Here is a 16121-nt window from a genome sequence, read left to right as displayed (position 1 = left end):
CCTTAATTATCCAATGAATCATTACAGAACCCTTGTAGAACATTTTTGGGAAGGCGAGAGCCCTTAATTATCCAATGAATCATTCAATAACCCTTCTAGAACATTTTTGGGAAGCTAAGAACCCTTAATTATCCAATGAATCATTAAAGAACCCTTGTAGAACGTTTTTAGGAAGCCAAGAACCCTTAATTATCCAATGAATCATTCAGCAACCCTTGTAGAACATTTTTGGGAAGCCTAGAACCCTTAATTATCTACCAAACCACTAAAGAACCCAAGAAGAACCTTATTCCCCCTCCCTAAGAGTGTACGTATTCGGTAAGCATGTGGCACAAAATCATTATTTAGAGCTTAATATCTAGAGCTTGTTTAAAATTTAGCTCTTGGTACTTACATACATGTACCAAAAAAAAAGGTTCTTAAAGGGTTCATTGGATAATTAAGGCTTGTTTGGTCTTCTAACTCCTGATTCTTGAAGTCGGGTCCAACATAGCAGCTTTAAGGGTTCCCCCAGGGGAACAACTAAAGATCCATTCACGGTTCTAGATTTTCTAGAGTGCCCACCAGATAAAAACGATTTGTGCATCACTCTATTTTTTTACTTTTTTTCATCACATTTGCCAGAACCATGAATAATCTAAAATAATATATTTTACTCTTCCTTTACTGGAATGAACTAATAATAGATTCATAAAAACGAAAGACCTCTTTTGATCTTGTCTTGATATTTAATTGTGTGTGTGTGTGTGTGTGTGTGTGTGTGTGTGTGTGTGCGTGTTTAAGTGTTTTATAATGAAACAAAATTACAATGGCTGGATATAATGGAAAAAAATAAACAAATAAAAGAATGTGAATTATGTTCCAGGATTAAATGATATAAATAACACATAACAACTTCTGAATGCAGGCCTGTTTCATTATTTCAGTTATTCCCCAGGGAATTTTGGAACATAATTCACGAGATTTGCATGATTGTTATAGTAAATCCCTGCTTTTCACGTAGAAACAGCCGAGAGCTACGGTGTACAGTGCATTAAAATGAAAATGGCAGAATTCTTTCACGGACATTTAAACATTTTCATGTCATAAATATGATATTCGTTATGTGTATTATTGGAAATATTTTCCCATCTTTCTCTCTCTGTTTTTCCCTCTCTCACATGAAGACTCATGGCGGTGGAGGACGAGCTGAGGGTAGGGGTAGCACCAGAGCACAAAGCCAGGATGTTTGCAGATCAGGTCAGTGCTCCTGTTTTTCTCTCCTGCTCTTCCTGTCTTCTCTCTCTTACGATTTTTTTCTCTGCTGTGTCCAGTTTTGGTCTACCGTCTACTGTGTGTCAGTACGTCTGTTTTGCCGTGTCGGTTTTTGCGCTACCTGTCAGTTCATTTGCCTGACAATTATAATTATTTGCATCCTTAGCAGCGGAACCCGTCACTTGTCATGGCTGGATTCAGTGTGAGCGCTGTTGATTCATGTTCATGCACTCGATTCTGAATCTTTGAGATGGGTTGCTTTGGATCATTTTGAGGCAACGTGCAGCTTAAAGGGAAGAGTCTGACCAAACATTGAAAAAAAGGCTAACAACTGAATAAGGAAACAGTGTCTTCTTCTTCATTCTTCCATTCATTCTTTCATTCATTCATTTATCTATCTTCAATAAGAGCTTTATCCTGGTCATGGTTGCGGTAGATCCAGAACCCATCCCTGTATCCCGCGAACACTGGGCAGGAGCTGGGAATACACCCTGGAATGGATGCCCTTTATTCACAAACTCATTCACACTTAGTGGCAATTTAGAGTCGCCAGTCTAGGTGGACGTGTTTTTGGGAGGTTGGAGAAACCAGAGAACCTGGAGGAAACCCATGCAAAAATGGGAAGAACATGCCACTGGGGTTCCTCTTGGTAGTCCGGATTCCTCCCCCAGTCCAAAGACATGCATTGTAGACTGATTGGCATTTCCAAATTGTCCATAGTGTGTGAATGGGTGTGTGAATGTGTATTTTGTGCCCTGCGATGGGCTGGCACCCCATTCAGGGTGTCCCTTGCTTTGTGCCCCAAGTTCCCTGTGATAGGCTTCAGGCTCCCTGCGACCCTGTGTAGGATAAGCGGTATGGAAAATGGATGGATGGATGGATGGAATTCTCTAATTGAATTTGTTTTTTAAGACAATGGAATCTTTTAAAAGAGTATTTTTAAATTAATCCAATTTGCCCTAATAACTGCAGCGAGGTCAACCCTGGCCTTAACCGTCCTGTCTGCTGCGACTCTTCTGCTGGAGATGTTCATAGATCAAGCATGAGGCAGTGTGATTCCTTGCCCAGTGGGATTCTATTAGTGCTTGTTGTAGTTCCGATTTCTGACCACTAGGTGAATAATATCCGAGCATGCTGCCTTGCATATGCGCAACATCAAGAAAGGCAAGCAAACCAAAGGCACACCATCTTATATGTATCTGCACCACCTGCCCCTTTGAGCCACCATTGGCCAAGATGCTGGTCACATCTATAGTTTATTCATAATCTTATAGCACAGTTATAGGCTGTTAAGGAGACCAGGACTCAACCTTGTCATTGTTAGCCACATCAGTGTTTAGACTGACTTTCCTCTTCAGTGTGCTGTATTCAGGGCAAACCTTTCTGCTTCTGGAGTGTCAATCATTTTTCAGCAACAATTGAATGTCTTTCTGAGCTTGTCCAATCATCTGTACACTGGTAAGCCACCATCTTCCACCAATACAGGTCCAGGATTTTCTCATACATATCTTCCTCACATCCAGTGATACCCTTTTAAAGCACTTCTTTTTTTATTGTCCTCAGTATCAGAAGCGAAACAGATCCATTGTATTGGGGACCATGGACTGGTCCTATTACACTTCATCCTGTAATACAAAAAAAAAAAAACCAGGGTTCTTAAATGCTGAACAGTGGTTGGTTATGTTAGAAATAAAACACCTGGTGTGGTGGTGTGATGAAATCAGAATGAAGACTCAAAGAACAACATGAGTAGTCTATTCTCAGAAGCAGGCATAGGGTGAACAGGCAGAATCCTCGTTTTGCAGGCAGTGATGCGGTCTAGCGCTCCTGCTGTTTTACCATTCAGCTGAGAAACTTTCTCACAAGAGGAAGGGATTAGCTGCAGTAGAGGCTTATCGAGAGTTGAAAGGGAAAGAAGACATGCAGTGAAGCACGGGCTAGATATCGGTTGGAGCAAGAGGAAGACACAAAGAACCAACATAATAAAGAAAGAACAGTTTGTTCATCATGTTGGAATTTACCTCTCCATTCTTCAAGGTGTTATTTAGACAATCTCTAAGGAGACATTTCGACTTAATTTCTTGTTTAATCCATAAAACCAGACCATGAATACAGGCATAATGTGCTTTATGTCAGATTTATGGAAACCTCTGGACGTTTCTTTGGTAATCCCTCAGTGATAATTGTCCCATATGTCTAAAATTAACATATTTCTACATCCCACATAGTGCCATAAACACATAATAATCACTGCTCTTGACATAATTCACACTTACAATAAAAGTGACTGAATGGGTTGTTTGAGCACTCAATATCTTGCAGAAAAATCTACTGAACTCCTTGAGAGGGAAACAAAACAACACACCAGGAGGCAAAAAGTATATGTAGGCTTTAACTTTGTAATTGATATCAGCTTGAACTTTACAATTAATTGTCAGAAATTGAGTAGTACGCTTCAGGAATACAGAGGTACTAGCTTGGTAAGGGCTGCCACTGATCACACTGACACTGATCACCTACAGCAGATTGAATCTGCTGTAGGTGGTGAATGAAGGCTTACCTGAAGGCTGCATGAGCTGTCTTCCACGCTCTTCTACATCTTGACACTGTTGCCCCTGAGGAGGGTACTACTACCAAAGTACTACTACTGGTAAAGAAGCCCCGAAATCCAACCTGTTGACAAGTTGGTGAATGGATTGTGGTCTAATTTTTCCCAGAACAAGATCTGATTCCTTGTGGGATAACACTGTGCAGCACTGTCCTGGTTGGAATCCTCAGCATCCCCTGGATTGCAGGTGTAAACTTTGAAGGGTTTGACAGGGATGTGGTTCAGAGCAGGATTTGCTAAGTGTCTTCGGGAAGGGTGGGGGGGGGGGTCCTTTTTTGGCTTTGTTGCAAAGCATAATTGTTTTAAATATGATGGAATCCAGTGGTAGCTACATAGCAATTGGGTAATATGGGAGAATAAGTGAATCAGTTGCGGATGTGGATCAGCAGTGAGTTCCAGTAGTTAATTCTTGAGAAGACTAGGAACTGAACGAGCACCTGAATGACCTCCATGGATAGAAATGGTCAGACCTTTATGATGTTGTAAAGTAGAACGCTACTTGAACGAGTCCAGTTAGCATGAGAAGAGAAAGATAGCTGGTTGTCCAGAACTACCCCAGGGTAACATGTAATCCGAGAGTTCCCCTGGCTCGGTCTTTCTGGTATTTCGTTTCAGTTGATGAGTTGCCATCCATTACGAGATGTCCACCAAACATCTGAAGGCGGTTTTACAATTGTTCTAAGTAGTTGCATCTACACCTTTAACCGATTCAGGGCTTGTTTCAGGGGTGGGGTTCGTAAGTGCAGGTTGCAATTGCTTTCACATTATTGTCCTTTGGTACTAGCACCCAAGCCGTGTCATCGTGCAGGAATACCTGCAAATGAGGAGGCGCTTTCTTAGAAGGAGTTGGACATACATGCCACAAGAAGTGCGTTTTTTTTTATGTTCTCAGCGCAAGCACTTGCACCACAAATCAGCACTCCAGTCCTATGTTTTTATACATCAGTAACACAGTCCAGCTTTTCTGCTGATAGTAACAACCCTTTATCCTGGCATCATGAAAGTAGAAACAGGAAGTAACATGACAAACTGAGCCAATCATGTTGCTCAGCATGAGGTGCTGAGACGGACTAGCGTCCACACACGATGCAGAGGACGGTAAGGGGTAGGGTTAGAGTACGGTTGAAGCGAAACCCAGACCACCATTTTCAAGACGACCAGGGATCGGATTTCTGGACTGCTCTGGGGTGCGAAAACAGCCTTCATACTTCACAAAACATAACAAAGAGGCCAGAGTTTGGAAAAAAGGGGCCATATTAGATTCACGTTACGAATTGGTCCAAATTTGGCCAACACAACGTAAAACCCATGAGCATTTTCATCATCATTTCCATGAACACACATGATTGAGCTCAACAGCTTTTCTCTGCATGCGTTATGTTTCCATGCTAGGTTTTAAATATTAGCTATGTGAATGAAAGTGAACTTGTGGCTGAATTTTGTCCTGGCTTTTTTGTATATATGTTTGTGAAAGTGATACCACAATACCACTATGACAAATAATGTATATCTCCTACAGCCCTTGCTGATTTCATGTATCATTTCTTTACCACTATTCTGTTCTTCATGCTTTTATGGTTGTACTCAACTATTCTATTTTCCTTGACTACCTCTACAGGAACGGCATGCAAATGTGCTTGAGTACATGCTTTGTAGGTGTGTAGCATGGCCTTTTGTCGAAGTTTAAGTCTATAGAACTCAGTATATCATCCTTATTTAAAATTTGAGTTAATCTTTTAGAGCATGCTGGCTGATATTCTACCACAAAATGATGATTTCCTTTTTTTTAATGAACATGTTCCTTTTTTTCCTACAGATGTTTTACTCCGTCAGTATTTTTATGTTTGTGTGTGCGTTTTTGTGTCAGTTATCTGAAATGTGTGTGTATGATTTGGTGAGTGTGTGTGTGCATATATATATATATATATATATATGGCATATCTATATATGTGTATTTATGTGTTTGTGTGTGTATGTGTGTGAACCCAAACTGGGAGACACTTTTCTCACGTACTCCTCTTTACTCTATACACACATCTAAACCCTCACTTGCCCACCATCCCAACACACACACACACACACACACCTTCTCCTCTGCTTTTTCTGTCTCTCTCTCTACCTCACCTCTCCTCGTGTTGATGAGATACGGTGATTTCTCTTAGGGGAGGCGGCAATCCATCCTAGTGCAGCCCCGTCTCGCGCCCGTCCCTCCTCGAATGCACAGGTAATGAAGCAGCTGAGTGTGAGCCACCCATCACCACCCACCCTACAAACCAACCAACCAACCATGACCTGTGTGTGCGTGCGAGTGTGTGTGTGTGTGTGTGTGGTGTGTGCTGCATTCGTCCTCACACACCAGTGAACATTCACAAAAATAATTATAAAAAGTTCACACTTTAAAGACAGTCATTATCATTCAATAACTCCGCAAAAGAGCAATACCTCTACTGCAATTTTTTTTTCATTAATGTCTAATTTATTATTTTTATGCAATCCGACGGCCTTTATTTGATTTTACAGTTATAAATGATATTTTCTTTACAAATCCTAATAAGAAAACTCCAACATCCACACTGAACACTCACATCTCCCATTCCATCCCATTCAGCTGTCGCCTTCCGGGTCAAGACCACTGTTTTTAAATGTTTTTTCCTCATTTGTGAGGTGCATTTCTGTCATTATTGTCAAAATGGCATGCACTTATGCTCTTGTTCTCTTTTTCTTATGGACGACACATGCCACACACCCCACACCCACTTCACACTCACTCATATCTAATAACATACATGTCAGTGGTGGAAAGAGTGCAAAAAAATTACACAATGTATACACTGTATAGTATATATTGTTAATTTTAAGCTAACTATACGGATATCTTGGTCAAGTGGTCGAGAATGGTGTAATTGTAAAAAGGGATGGCGTTTAAAGATCTTACATTGATTGTTGTGTGATAGAATAGCTGACTGGCTCGCTGAAATTCACAGTATAACGACTCTATTTTCCTGACCATCGGTATAGAAAGTAGCCTGGTCAAGAGTGGTGTAATTGTAAAAAGTGGAAGAGGTAGAACAAATATATTAAATGGTCTGGTTAAGGGATATGCAATCAAATCAACTCAATTGGATTTAATATTGATTTTACATAACTGGCTGGCTCACCACTTTTACTGTACAGTATCAGGCCCCTATTTTCCTGCTCATCAACACAGGCGATAATCTGGTTAAGAGTAATTCGTAAAAACGGGTGGAGTTAGACTAAATATAAAGATGTTACATTGATTGTTTAGTGGTAGAATAACTGGCTGGCTCACTGATTATTCACAGCATATTATTCACAGCTCACCTTATTCACAGCATAAGGGCTATTTTTTTCCTGACCATCAGTACAAAGGGTAATCAAGAGCGGTAAGAACATATATATTAAATAGTCTGCTTAAGGGATATGCAATCAAATCAACAACTGGAAATTAGTGACGATTGAATATAACATTGAATTTGTTTAACTGGCTGGCTCGCCACTTTTACTGTACAGAAACAGGCCCATATTTGCCAGCCCATCAGCGGAAATGATAATCTGGTTGAGAATAATTTGTAAAGATTTTGTGGAGTCAGACTAAATATAAAGATGTTACAATGATTCTTTAGTGGTAGAAAAAACTGTCTGGCTCGCCAAATTAAGATAGTCGGCCATATTGTCTTGAACTTTAGTGCAGACGGTAACCTGATCAAGAGCAAGGTAATTGGAAAAAGAGGTGGACTAAATATAAAGGATGTTTGGTGGTGGAGATAACTGGCTGGCTCACCTGATTTACATTTTAAGGGCCCTATCGTTTTATCAGTACAGACCATAACCTGGTCTGGAAGAGTTAGATGAAATATGTTATATTAATGGTATATTAATTGTAAAAACATTGATTGTGGTAAAAAAAAACAACAACAACCTAATAATAATAACTGTCTGTCTCACTTATTTTTGTGAGCATCAGCACATGCGATAACCTGGCAAAGTGCGGTGTAATAAAAGGGGCGGAGTTTGAATAAATATATTGTCAGCTCTTCTAATTCCATTTAAAATCGACAGACTCAGTGCAGTGACAATTGGATTTAATTTTAACATTTTGCTTATTGGTAGAAATAACTGGCTGGCTCGCCAAATCTATATTGTAAGGCTATTTTGTGGCACTTTATTGAACTTCACTGATTCGCATTTATTAGCAGTACGTTATTTTTTTAAAGATAAAATAATTGAGTCAGTCTTATTTAGTTAGTCTCTGGGTGGAGGAGTATTTATGTTGAAGGGGGTTTTAGTTTTCAATTAGATCCCTGAGCGTTTTTCTGCTGCTTTCTATTATTCCCAGTTGTCCATGTGCCTTTATTCTGGTTTTTGGTACTGTCTCCGCCCATACTCTTTCATTGATTGGTTACCCGATTGTGCTCACCTGTTCTGTGTTCAGCCGGGTGTTACTGCTTTCTTCCTTTAAAAAAAATGTAATTATGGATCCCCCTTCTTTGATGCTGCCTGCTGTGACTGGAATTGAATGGACTGTACAAAAAGTGCAAAAATATGTTGGACAGTAGATAGATAAGCTGACTTTCCACCGCTGAAACACACACACACACACACACACACACACACACACACACATACACAAACACACACACACGCAATCACAGGGCATGTGCTATGATTCGGGGTGGGAAAAGGTTTCATTACCACGCCGTCATCTACTTCACCACTGTTCTCTGAACTAGATGATGGGAATTCTGGGAAATCTCCGTATCCGTCTCAATCCTGCCCAGATCGGGTCGATGACGTGCATTGCGTGCATGCATGTGTGTGTGAGTGGACGTCGGTGTGCGTTCATGTTTGTACAGCTTGTGCATCTGTTGTTCGGTGGTTCGAGAGACGCTGTGTTGGTGGAAGTCCTGTGCTGTTGCTTTGCTTTGAATTGAAGAGGAAATGGGAGTTTGCCATATTCTGGGAATGAGTGTAAAATAGGGGAAAATGCGGGTTCATGTTTTTTATGCTTGCAAAAACGCTTTAAGGTCTATAAGCCATTTCTTTATGTTAATATCTCATTACTATATGCAGAGATTTTGCTTCTAACTAGCAGAGAACTCCAGCTCGCCACAGGAGATGTCATCTGTGGACTCTTCAGCCACAATTTGTCCAAAGTTAATGACCCTCGTATGAGCTGTAATTAGGATCCCAGCTGATGACTAATCGAGTTCTGACAGAGATACATCCTTCACTCCTGTTGTCCTCATCAACCAGCATCTCCTTGTCGTTAGTGTCGCCCGTAGCTCCTACGCACAGGCTCATGTGTAATTTCCTCAATTCCTTCCATTCTCAAGTATCATGTCAAAGGTTCTGATTGAGAAGAGAAAACAAATTGTTCATTCTGTTACAAAAAAAACAACAATATTGTCATTTAGAGATGATAAATGACATCAATGCTGCACTTTAATTCAGACTGGGTTATGTTAGCAACACTTGCTTCTTGCTAATGTAATAGTCTGAAATCAAGCATTATTTTTTAAATGTGTATTTAAAAAAAAAAAAAAACTCATTCTAAAACTCGTACCATGAAGTTGAAATTCAGTTCAAATCAAATCACCAATTTCAACAAGTGAGTATATGATTATCTTACAGCTGTGTAACACATACACACTCATTCAAACAAGGTAAATGCTCAATGCATCATTCTTCATCCTGCGATAAACATGAATAAGTATGCGAACCATTTCCTACACCATGCAGTCGAGTATTTTCATGCTTATGACATGTTTATCTCCTGTAATAAACACATTTATGAACTGTTGTTGATATTTATCAGCCCCTTTAATGCAGTTGTTTCCTCCCTTACTGCCATAATCCAGACCTCACTGAAAAGGACCGAACTTGACGGCATACTCAATAAACTTGGTTTATATATTAAATGAACTCTGGTTTGGGCTTCACCTGTGTAGGTAAGAATAGCGGATAAGGCCAAAAAACAATGTTTGTATTCAAATTTGTACATCATTTATTTTTTTTAACCAGTATAGCTAATAAGATTTAAAGTGATATCATTTTTGTTGACTGACCCAGAAATTATGGTCCATGTCTAGCCTATTAATGAAAAAACCCTCAAATGTTCAAGCTGTTCACTTTGCTCCAAAATGTTTCTTGGCATTTATAAAATATATAGCTGTAGTATGGTGTGTTGTTGCAGAAAATGTTCCGCAAAGGAGGTTTGAAAGTGTATTCGCTGTGGCCAGACTGGTCTAAATGCCATTAACCTGACAGACCATGGCATTTAAACAGTACTCTCTCAATTACAGTGGTGTCCATAGGTTGAGTCTACTACCAAGAAACAAAACTGTTTGGGAAGTCTTAATATTTTTTGTTTTTATACTGACACTATACATTTCATTGAAACAGAAGGGAATATATGAGAATCATTGTCCAAATCAAAACAGAGGCATATATTCATAGATCAAGCCAAGAAAAGCTAGGAAATGAACCAAAAAAAGTAAAACTAGGAACTCTACGAGATCAGGAAACATGGGTAATACAGACAAAATAGCTTATAACCTATGTGACTAATCAGAAGAAACCATTGTTAACAATGACCAGGAGAAGTGGTTAGACCTGAGATAGATCAGGAGGAAACCAGACACTTATCTAATGACACAACTGCAGTACAACAATACCTAAGTTACCCACATGACCAAAATCAACTCTAACTTTATTTAACAATCCAACGTCACAAAATGTGCAAATAATCAACCAGAAATGTGCCAGAATGTGCTCCATAGTTCCCACCTGCAACAAAACACACATTGATCAAATAGAGGTCAAGATGTAACCTTACCTAAGTATTGTTTTAGTTCAACGTGGTATTCTCACTCCTGGCTGGCTCACCAATCTATATAATCAGATTCAGCCATCCAAGAGGACCAAATATGTATTATCTTTTTTTTAGTTCATTGGTATTTTAGTAGCATTTAGGGATGCGGTATTACAACTAGGAGGAGACATTTAAACAGCAGGGTGGAACTGGTATCTTACCCACCACAGATCACCCATCTGTAAACTTAACATGACAAAACTGGTGTACAACATGAACACTAGCTGGACACTGTAACATCAAATCAAACTTCACTGTTATAAAAACAGTTCAACTAAATGGCAAAAATGGCAACCCTTTACCAATTGCGGTACAGTGAGCCAAAATCCAACACTGAAATCTAACATTGCTGCTTTACAGAGAATATTCACTACAAAATTTCCATATGTATATATAACTCCAAGTACAGGCTCCAAAATCACTCCAAGGTCACACTGAGGCAAATGAGGTTAAGTTGTAATTTAACCTAATGTATGGTATAAACCAGGTTCAAAACTTTTGAGTTCTTTTGGTTCAAGATGATATATTCTCTCTCCTGTCTAGTTCGCCGAACTGTATCATCAGCTTTAGCCATTCGAGATAGGTTAACCACTTAAACATCACTTGCTTGAGTTCAGAGGTACTTTAGTTGTAGTTTAAGGATGCATCATTGCAACTCCTGAAGTGGGCAAAACAGAAAGCAGAGCAACAAAATGGTTCATTACACCTAACCACAGATCCGAAATGACAAGGGTAAACCTTAACTTTAAAGTTCAATCCAAAGTTACATGTAAATTTACCAGTCCTACATCCTGCAAAAATTACTGCTTTTTTGAAATTATAAAGAGAACATTATCAAAATACAGGCTCCAAGGTCACTCTAAATTGATGCAAATTAAGTTCTAATATACCTTAAGCATGGTGTAAACTAAGATCTAACCCTTTGAGCTGAGTTGTTTTGGCTCAAAGTAGGATATTCTCACTCCTGGCTGGCTCGCCAGTCCATTTTAGAGGTACTACATAACAGTATTGTGGCCAATATTGGTTTAAAACACAGGATTAGATCTAATTAGACATTTTTCAAACTACTCTATATTTTATTTCAGGAATGTGTGTCATTATCAGCTTTGACCTAAATTAAGAGATCAGACCTAAATTAAGAGATCAGTGCATCACTGATTGTATTTGTTTTCTATAGCAATGGAATAAAAACCAGTTCTTGTTAGTGGACTCTAAATTTTGGACCCTACTGTATAATATGCTTGAATGGGTGAAGTCAGTTGTATTTCATAGGATATCAACCCAAATATAAGACATTAGTACATCTGAACTTTCTTTTATCTAACCATTAGAACTTTTTCTGTCTCTCACTAATGTTTTCTGCTACTCCTATCCCTGCACAGCAAAATCATCAGCATTTGTTATTTTGGTATTCAAACCTCGGTTTCCAAAATCTAGAGTTTAAGAATTTCTCTGTGAGCAAGTGCTTTTGGTTGTTTTGCATTCGTCTTAGTGTAATATTTATGACACCACATGATGTTCCTGTCTCGTCTGCACAGTGCAGCATCGGGAGAGGAGGGGAGTGGACCCGCTCGACTGACCTTGTATATCAACCCCAGATTTTTAATCCCTCCCTCATCCCTCTCTCTCCTTCTCTCTTTCTCTCTCTCTCTCTCTTTCCTTCTCTCTCTTTCTACGTGCCTTTTCATTTCTCCCTTCTGGAGCATTTTTATGGATGTTTCCCATACCTCGGCCGTGTAACTCATTCTCCTCTTTTTTCCCTTCCCGCTACTTCTCCCATCCCTTGTGACCTGTCCATCCCACCTTTTCTTTTCTTCTTCCCTCTCTCCTTCTGTCTTCTTTGGTTCTGAACCTTTGTACCACTGTATCCTTTTTTCCCCTGTTCCCTGTGTTATGTTTTCATTCTTCCTTCTATCTTTTCTTCATCCGCCTTCTGTCCTTCAAATGCTCCTTGTGTCCTTTCTTTCCTCTATTTTCTCTCCCTCCCCCTCCCCTTCTTTCTTTCTCTTTGTCTTGCTAGGAAGAGCAGCTTCCCTCCCTGGGTTCTCCAGACCCCGGTGTGAGTGTTGGCGGAGGAGAATTGAGCGCCGCTCTTGCCTTTGGAGTCTCTCCCTCGGACATCTCCTCCGACAACCCGCCCCAGAACGGAGGCCCGCCCCCCAAAGTAGCTTCTCCCACTCACTCCCCACTTCATACACACCTCAGCCGGAACGGAGAGATGCGCGGCAACCAAAAAGCCTCTGTGGCAAACGGGACCACAACAACATCAAACATGGGAAGCGGATTAGGAGGGGGAGCAGGTCTCTAACGGCGCTACGCCAATCCGAATGAAGAATGATAACATCCCTTACTTCTGCCCTTTTTTCATCGTTTTTTTTCTGCATGAGGCACATCTTTATGGGGAGGCGTTCATCCTTACACCATCCACACCAAACTACTAAAGGGCTCTCCGGTGGATGGATCTCATATTTCCTTTTGACTAATGTAAAAAAACAAAACAACCCACAACTTTTCCATCGTATATAACTCTGGAATGACATGGTATGGTGGTGTTCATTGAACCAAATGTGGGTGATTCTTGTGAATGATCTGAATTCCTGAATTTAGGGTTTTTTTTTTTTTTAAACAATCAGCTGGGTAAATGACCTCTTGAGTGCTGTGTGAAACAAAAAGACATACAATTCTCTAAAAAACAACAACAACAAAGTGGGTAAAAGGTCTAAACCTGTTCAGAAAATGCCAGCTTTCAAGGCCTTCTGAAGCAGATACGCTTGTATTGTCATGTCGTCTGGCTTCCTTAGTGCCTTCTCTGCTTCCTTCAACAGGGTTTTCAAACGAGCAACAGAATAACAATCTCAACAACACCTTTCCATTTCGCATCTCGCATCTCGCACGTTCACGTTAAAGTGACTTGGACGATGTTGTGATCTGGAACAGGGAAACGTTTTCAGTTTTTTTTTTCCTTTCGAAAGCAGAAGATGTGGTTTCTCTCTCCCCCCCCCCCCCCCCCCCGTTTTTTTAAACATGACGCTTAATGAGAAGTGCTCTTGGTCTTCGAAATTTGAAATGAAGTCGAGGAAGCTGCCTCAGTAGACTTGCTGGACTTGTGCAATGTTTCTCTCTTCTCAATCTCAGAACCTGTGTGTGATCAACTGGTGCTATAGACTAAGAAAAAAAAAACAGTGATATTTCAGAAATCCGTGTCTCATAGCACTGCCTCCCATTAACCCCCCTTCATCCCCTTCACCCCCAACTCCTTGTTGTCCATTTGTCTTGCCATGCTGTTCATTGCTCCTCTGAATGGTCAATGTTTCATGAATGCAACATGAGGTGGTCTCTGTCAGGTTGTCTTCATATCCAAATACGACAGTAGGCCAATAACAGAGGAATTGATCATATTGTAAACAATATCGTTTTGCTTTTTTTTTTTTTGCCTTGCATTTTACAGTACATGTATTAATAACTATTCCCACTGGTGTAGGATCTGACACAGTGAACTAATAATTGTCATCGCAGTTACATTTCTACGTAGGCTATAGTTTATTAGGCTTTTTTTTTTTTTACGTAGCTCAACCAATAGTAAACATTTCAGCTATAATTATACAGAGGTGCCAGTACTAACTGTCCTAATGTAATCCTAACAAGCGTACAGAATAAAACAGAATTACACACACAAAAAAACCAAAAAAACAACTAATGTATGTCAATGGACGGGATGGCTACAGTAGGGTTTTTTTTCCAGGTACAAAAAAAGTCTGGTAATAAGCAGCTACTGCATATTTTTCTATTGGCTCACAAGACCAAGGCTCGTGACATCACAGGTCAAGTCGGTGAAACGAAAGTAACCGCTTCCATAGCGGTTACAAATGCTCGCCTTTCGCATCCACCGTCCTTTCCCCTTCAGTGAATTGGCTTAATCCGCATTCGCTCTGAATGCTGATTTAGCTAAAAACCTTGTAGGAGGTTAGCAAGGATTTAGTTAGCAACCGTAAATGTTGGCACCTCTGATTACAGTGCCCAAACATTTACCTTGACAAATCTGCACGTACAACAGCTCTACCTTATATTCTTGTATATACACATACATACTATATAGAATCACGTCACGTGTCTGCAGATTTCGTGTTATATTTCATGTCCATTTTATTCATGTTATCATGATAAACCTGTTATATTGTCATAATCATGACAAGACCTGGCTTATCCAATGCAGCAGGCTTTGAAATGTCTTTTATAACTAATTTGTTGTAAGCCTATAGGCCTTATAGGACTCGTGCTTGTGCTGCGAAGCACTCGAATCGAGTTGGAATTGAGTGTTGATTGTAAAAAAAAAAAAAAGGAAAGAAAGAAATTAGATGCACTAATATAACAGGCTGAAAGGAGAAAATGGGTTCAAAGATGAACTGCACAATAAGAGAAGCGTTAGTATCTTTAACTGTAACTCTGAAGATTAGCTTTGAGTCTAGAGAAGAGAATGGACTGATTACCTTTTGTTTCCCCACAAGCCTTTATTTTATGGCTATATTACAAGCAAGTTTTTAAAATTCAGTAATAATAAAATCCTTAGAGACATGGTTGAAGGAACATGGTCTACAGGGTCTCTGGTCGGTGATATACCTCAGCAACAGGAATAAGAGACTCAGGTAAACATTCTGCTTCATAGCTTAGCGCAGGGTAGTCCGTCCATCTCTTCTCTAAGAAGTAGCAGTGATTTCTTCGCACTTCTGCATCCCTTTTCTCCACTACTTTTCTTTGTATCCCGTCTCTCTCCCACCAGCCAATCGCACAGCTTTGTGGAGGACAATCTGGAATCTAATTGGACGCCTCAGCTAGGACCGTCCTCGGGATGGCGCGGCTTTAACGCCAGGGCGCTGTCTCGTGACTCGCTCGCTTGACACAGAGGAAACTGAGGCTCTTGAGCCCCAGGTGACCCAAAGAGAACATAGGTACCCTCAGTCTCCTGCTCTTTCTCGGACTTTGTAGGACTTTCAGCTTTCTCCACATCACTTTCGGATGTGCATGCGGGAAAGGCGTTTCGAGGATGATCTCAGTCTCTTAGTCTGTTCAAACATTTGAGCAACGCGTTACGAATTAACACAACTCTCTAAAAAAAAGAAATCTACGTGAACATCTCATCCAGCGGGAAGGAGACGTTTCCATGGGTGTTTCAAAAGGTGCTGTTCTTCTAAGACATGACATCCACAGATTCGTTCTGCTCATTACGGCTCTCTGTGCTTTTGTTTCTTTCTTTTTTTTTAGTCTTTTTGTTCGAGGTATTTAAATATTTAAATATGCATATAATTATATAACAGTGAAAAGAACCGACAGATATAAACGAACTGAGAATGGAAATGCCTGATTTATTTA

At 40.0% G+C, this 16121-nt stretch overlaps 1 protein-coding gene across 1 annotated transcript in view; it reads left to right on the top strand.

The window, feature by feature from the left end:
- Positions 1-12820, top strand: part of syngap1b (synaptic Ras GTPase activating protein 1b) — a 28131-nt gene extending 15311 nt beyond the window's left edge. The window contains exons 16-18 of the mRNA XM_053611435.1: positions 1167-1239; positions 6025-6086; positions 12353-12820. Coding sequence (XP_053467410.1) covers positions 1167-1239; positions 6025-6086; positions 12353-12494 — 277 coding nt within the window. The 3' untranslated portion in view covers positions 12495-12820. The remainder of the gene's footprint in view (positions 1-1166; positions 1240-6024; positions 6087-12352) is intronic.
- The last annotated feature ends 3301 nt before the right edge of the window (positions 12821-16121 follow it).

The sequence above is a fragment of the Ictalurus furcatus genome, chromosome 23 (genome assembly GCF_023375685.1).
Source record: "Ictalurus furcatus strain D&B chromosome 23, Billie_1.0, whole genome shotgun sequence".
NCBI lineage: Eukaryota > Metazoa > Chordata > Actinopteri > Siluriformes > Ictaluridae > Ictalurus > Ictalurus furcatus.
Note: the sequence above shows the minus strand (reverse complement) of the source record. Positions and strands in the feature narration are given on the sequence as shown.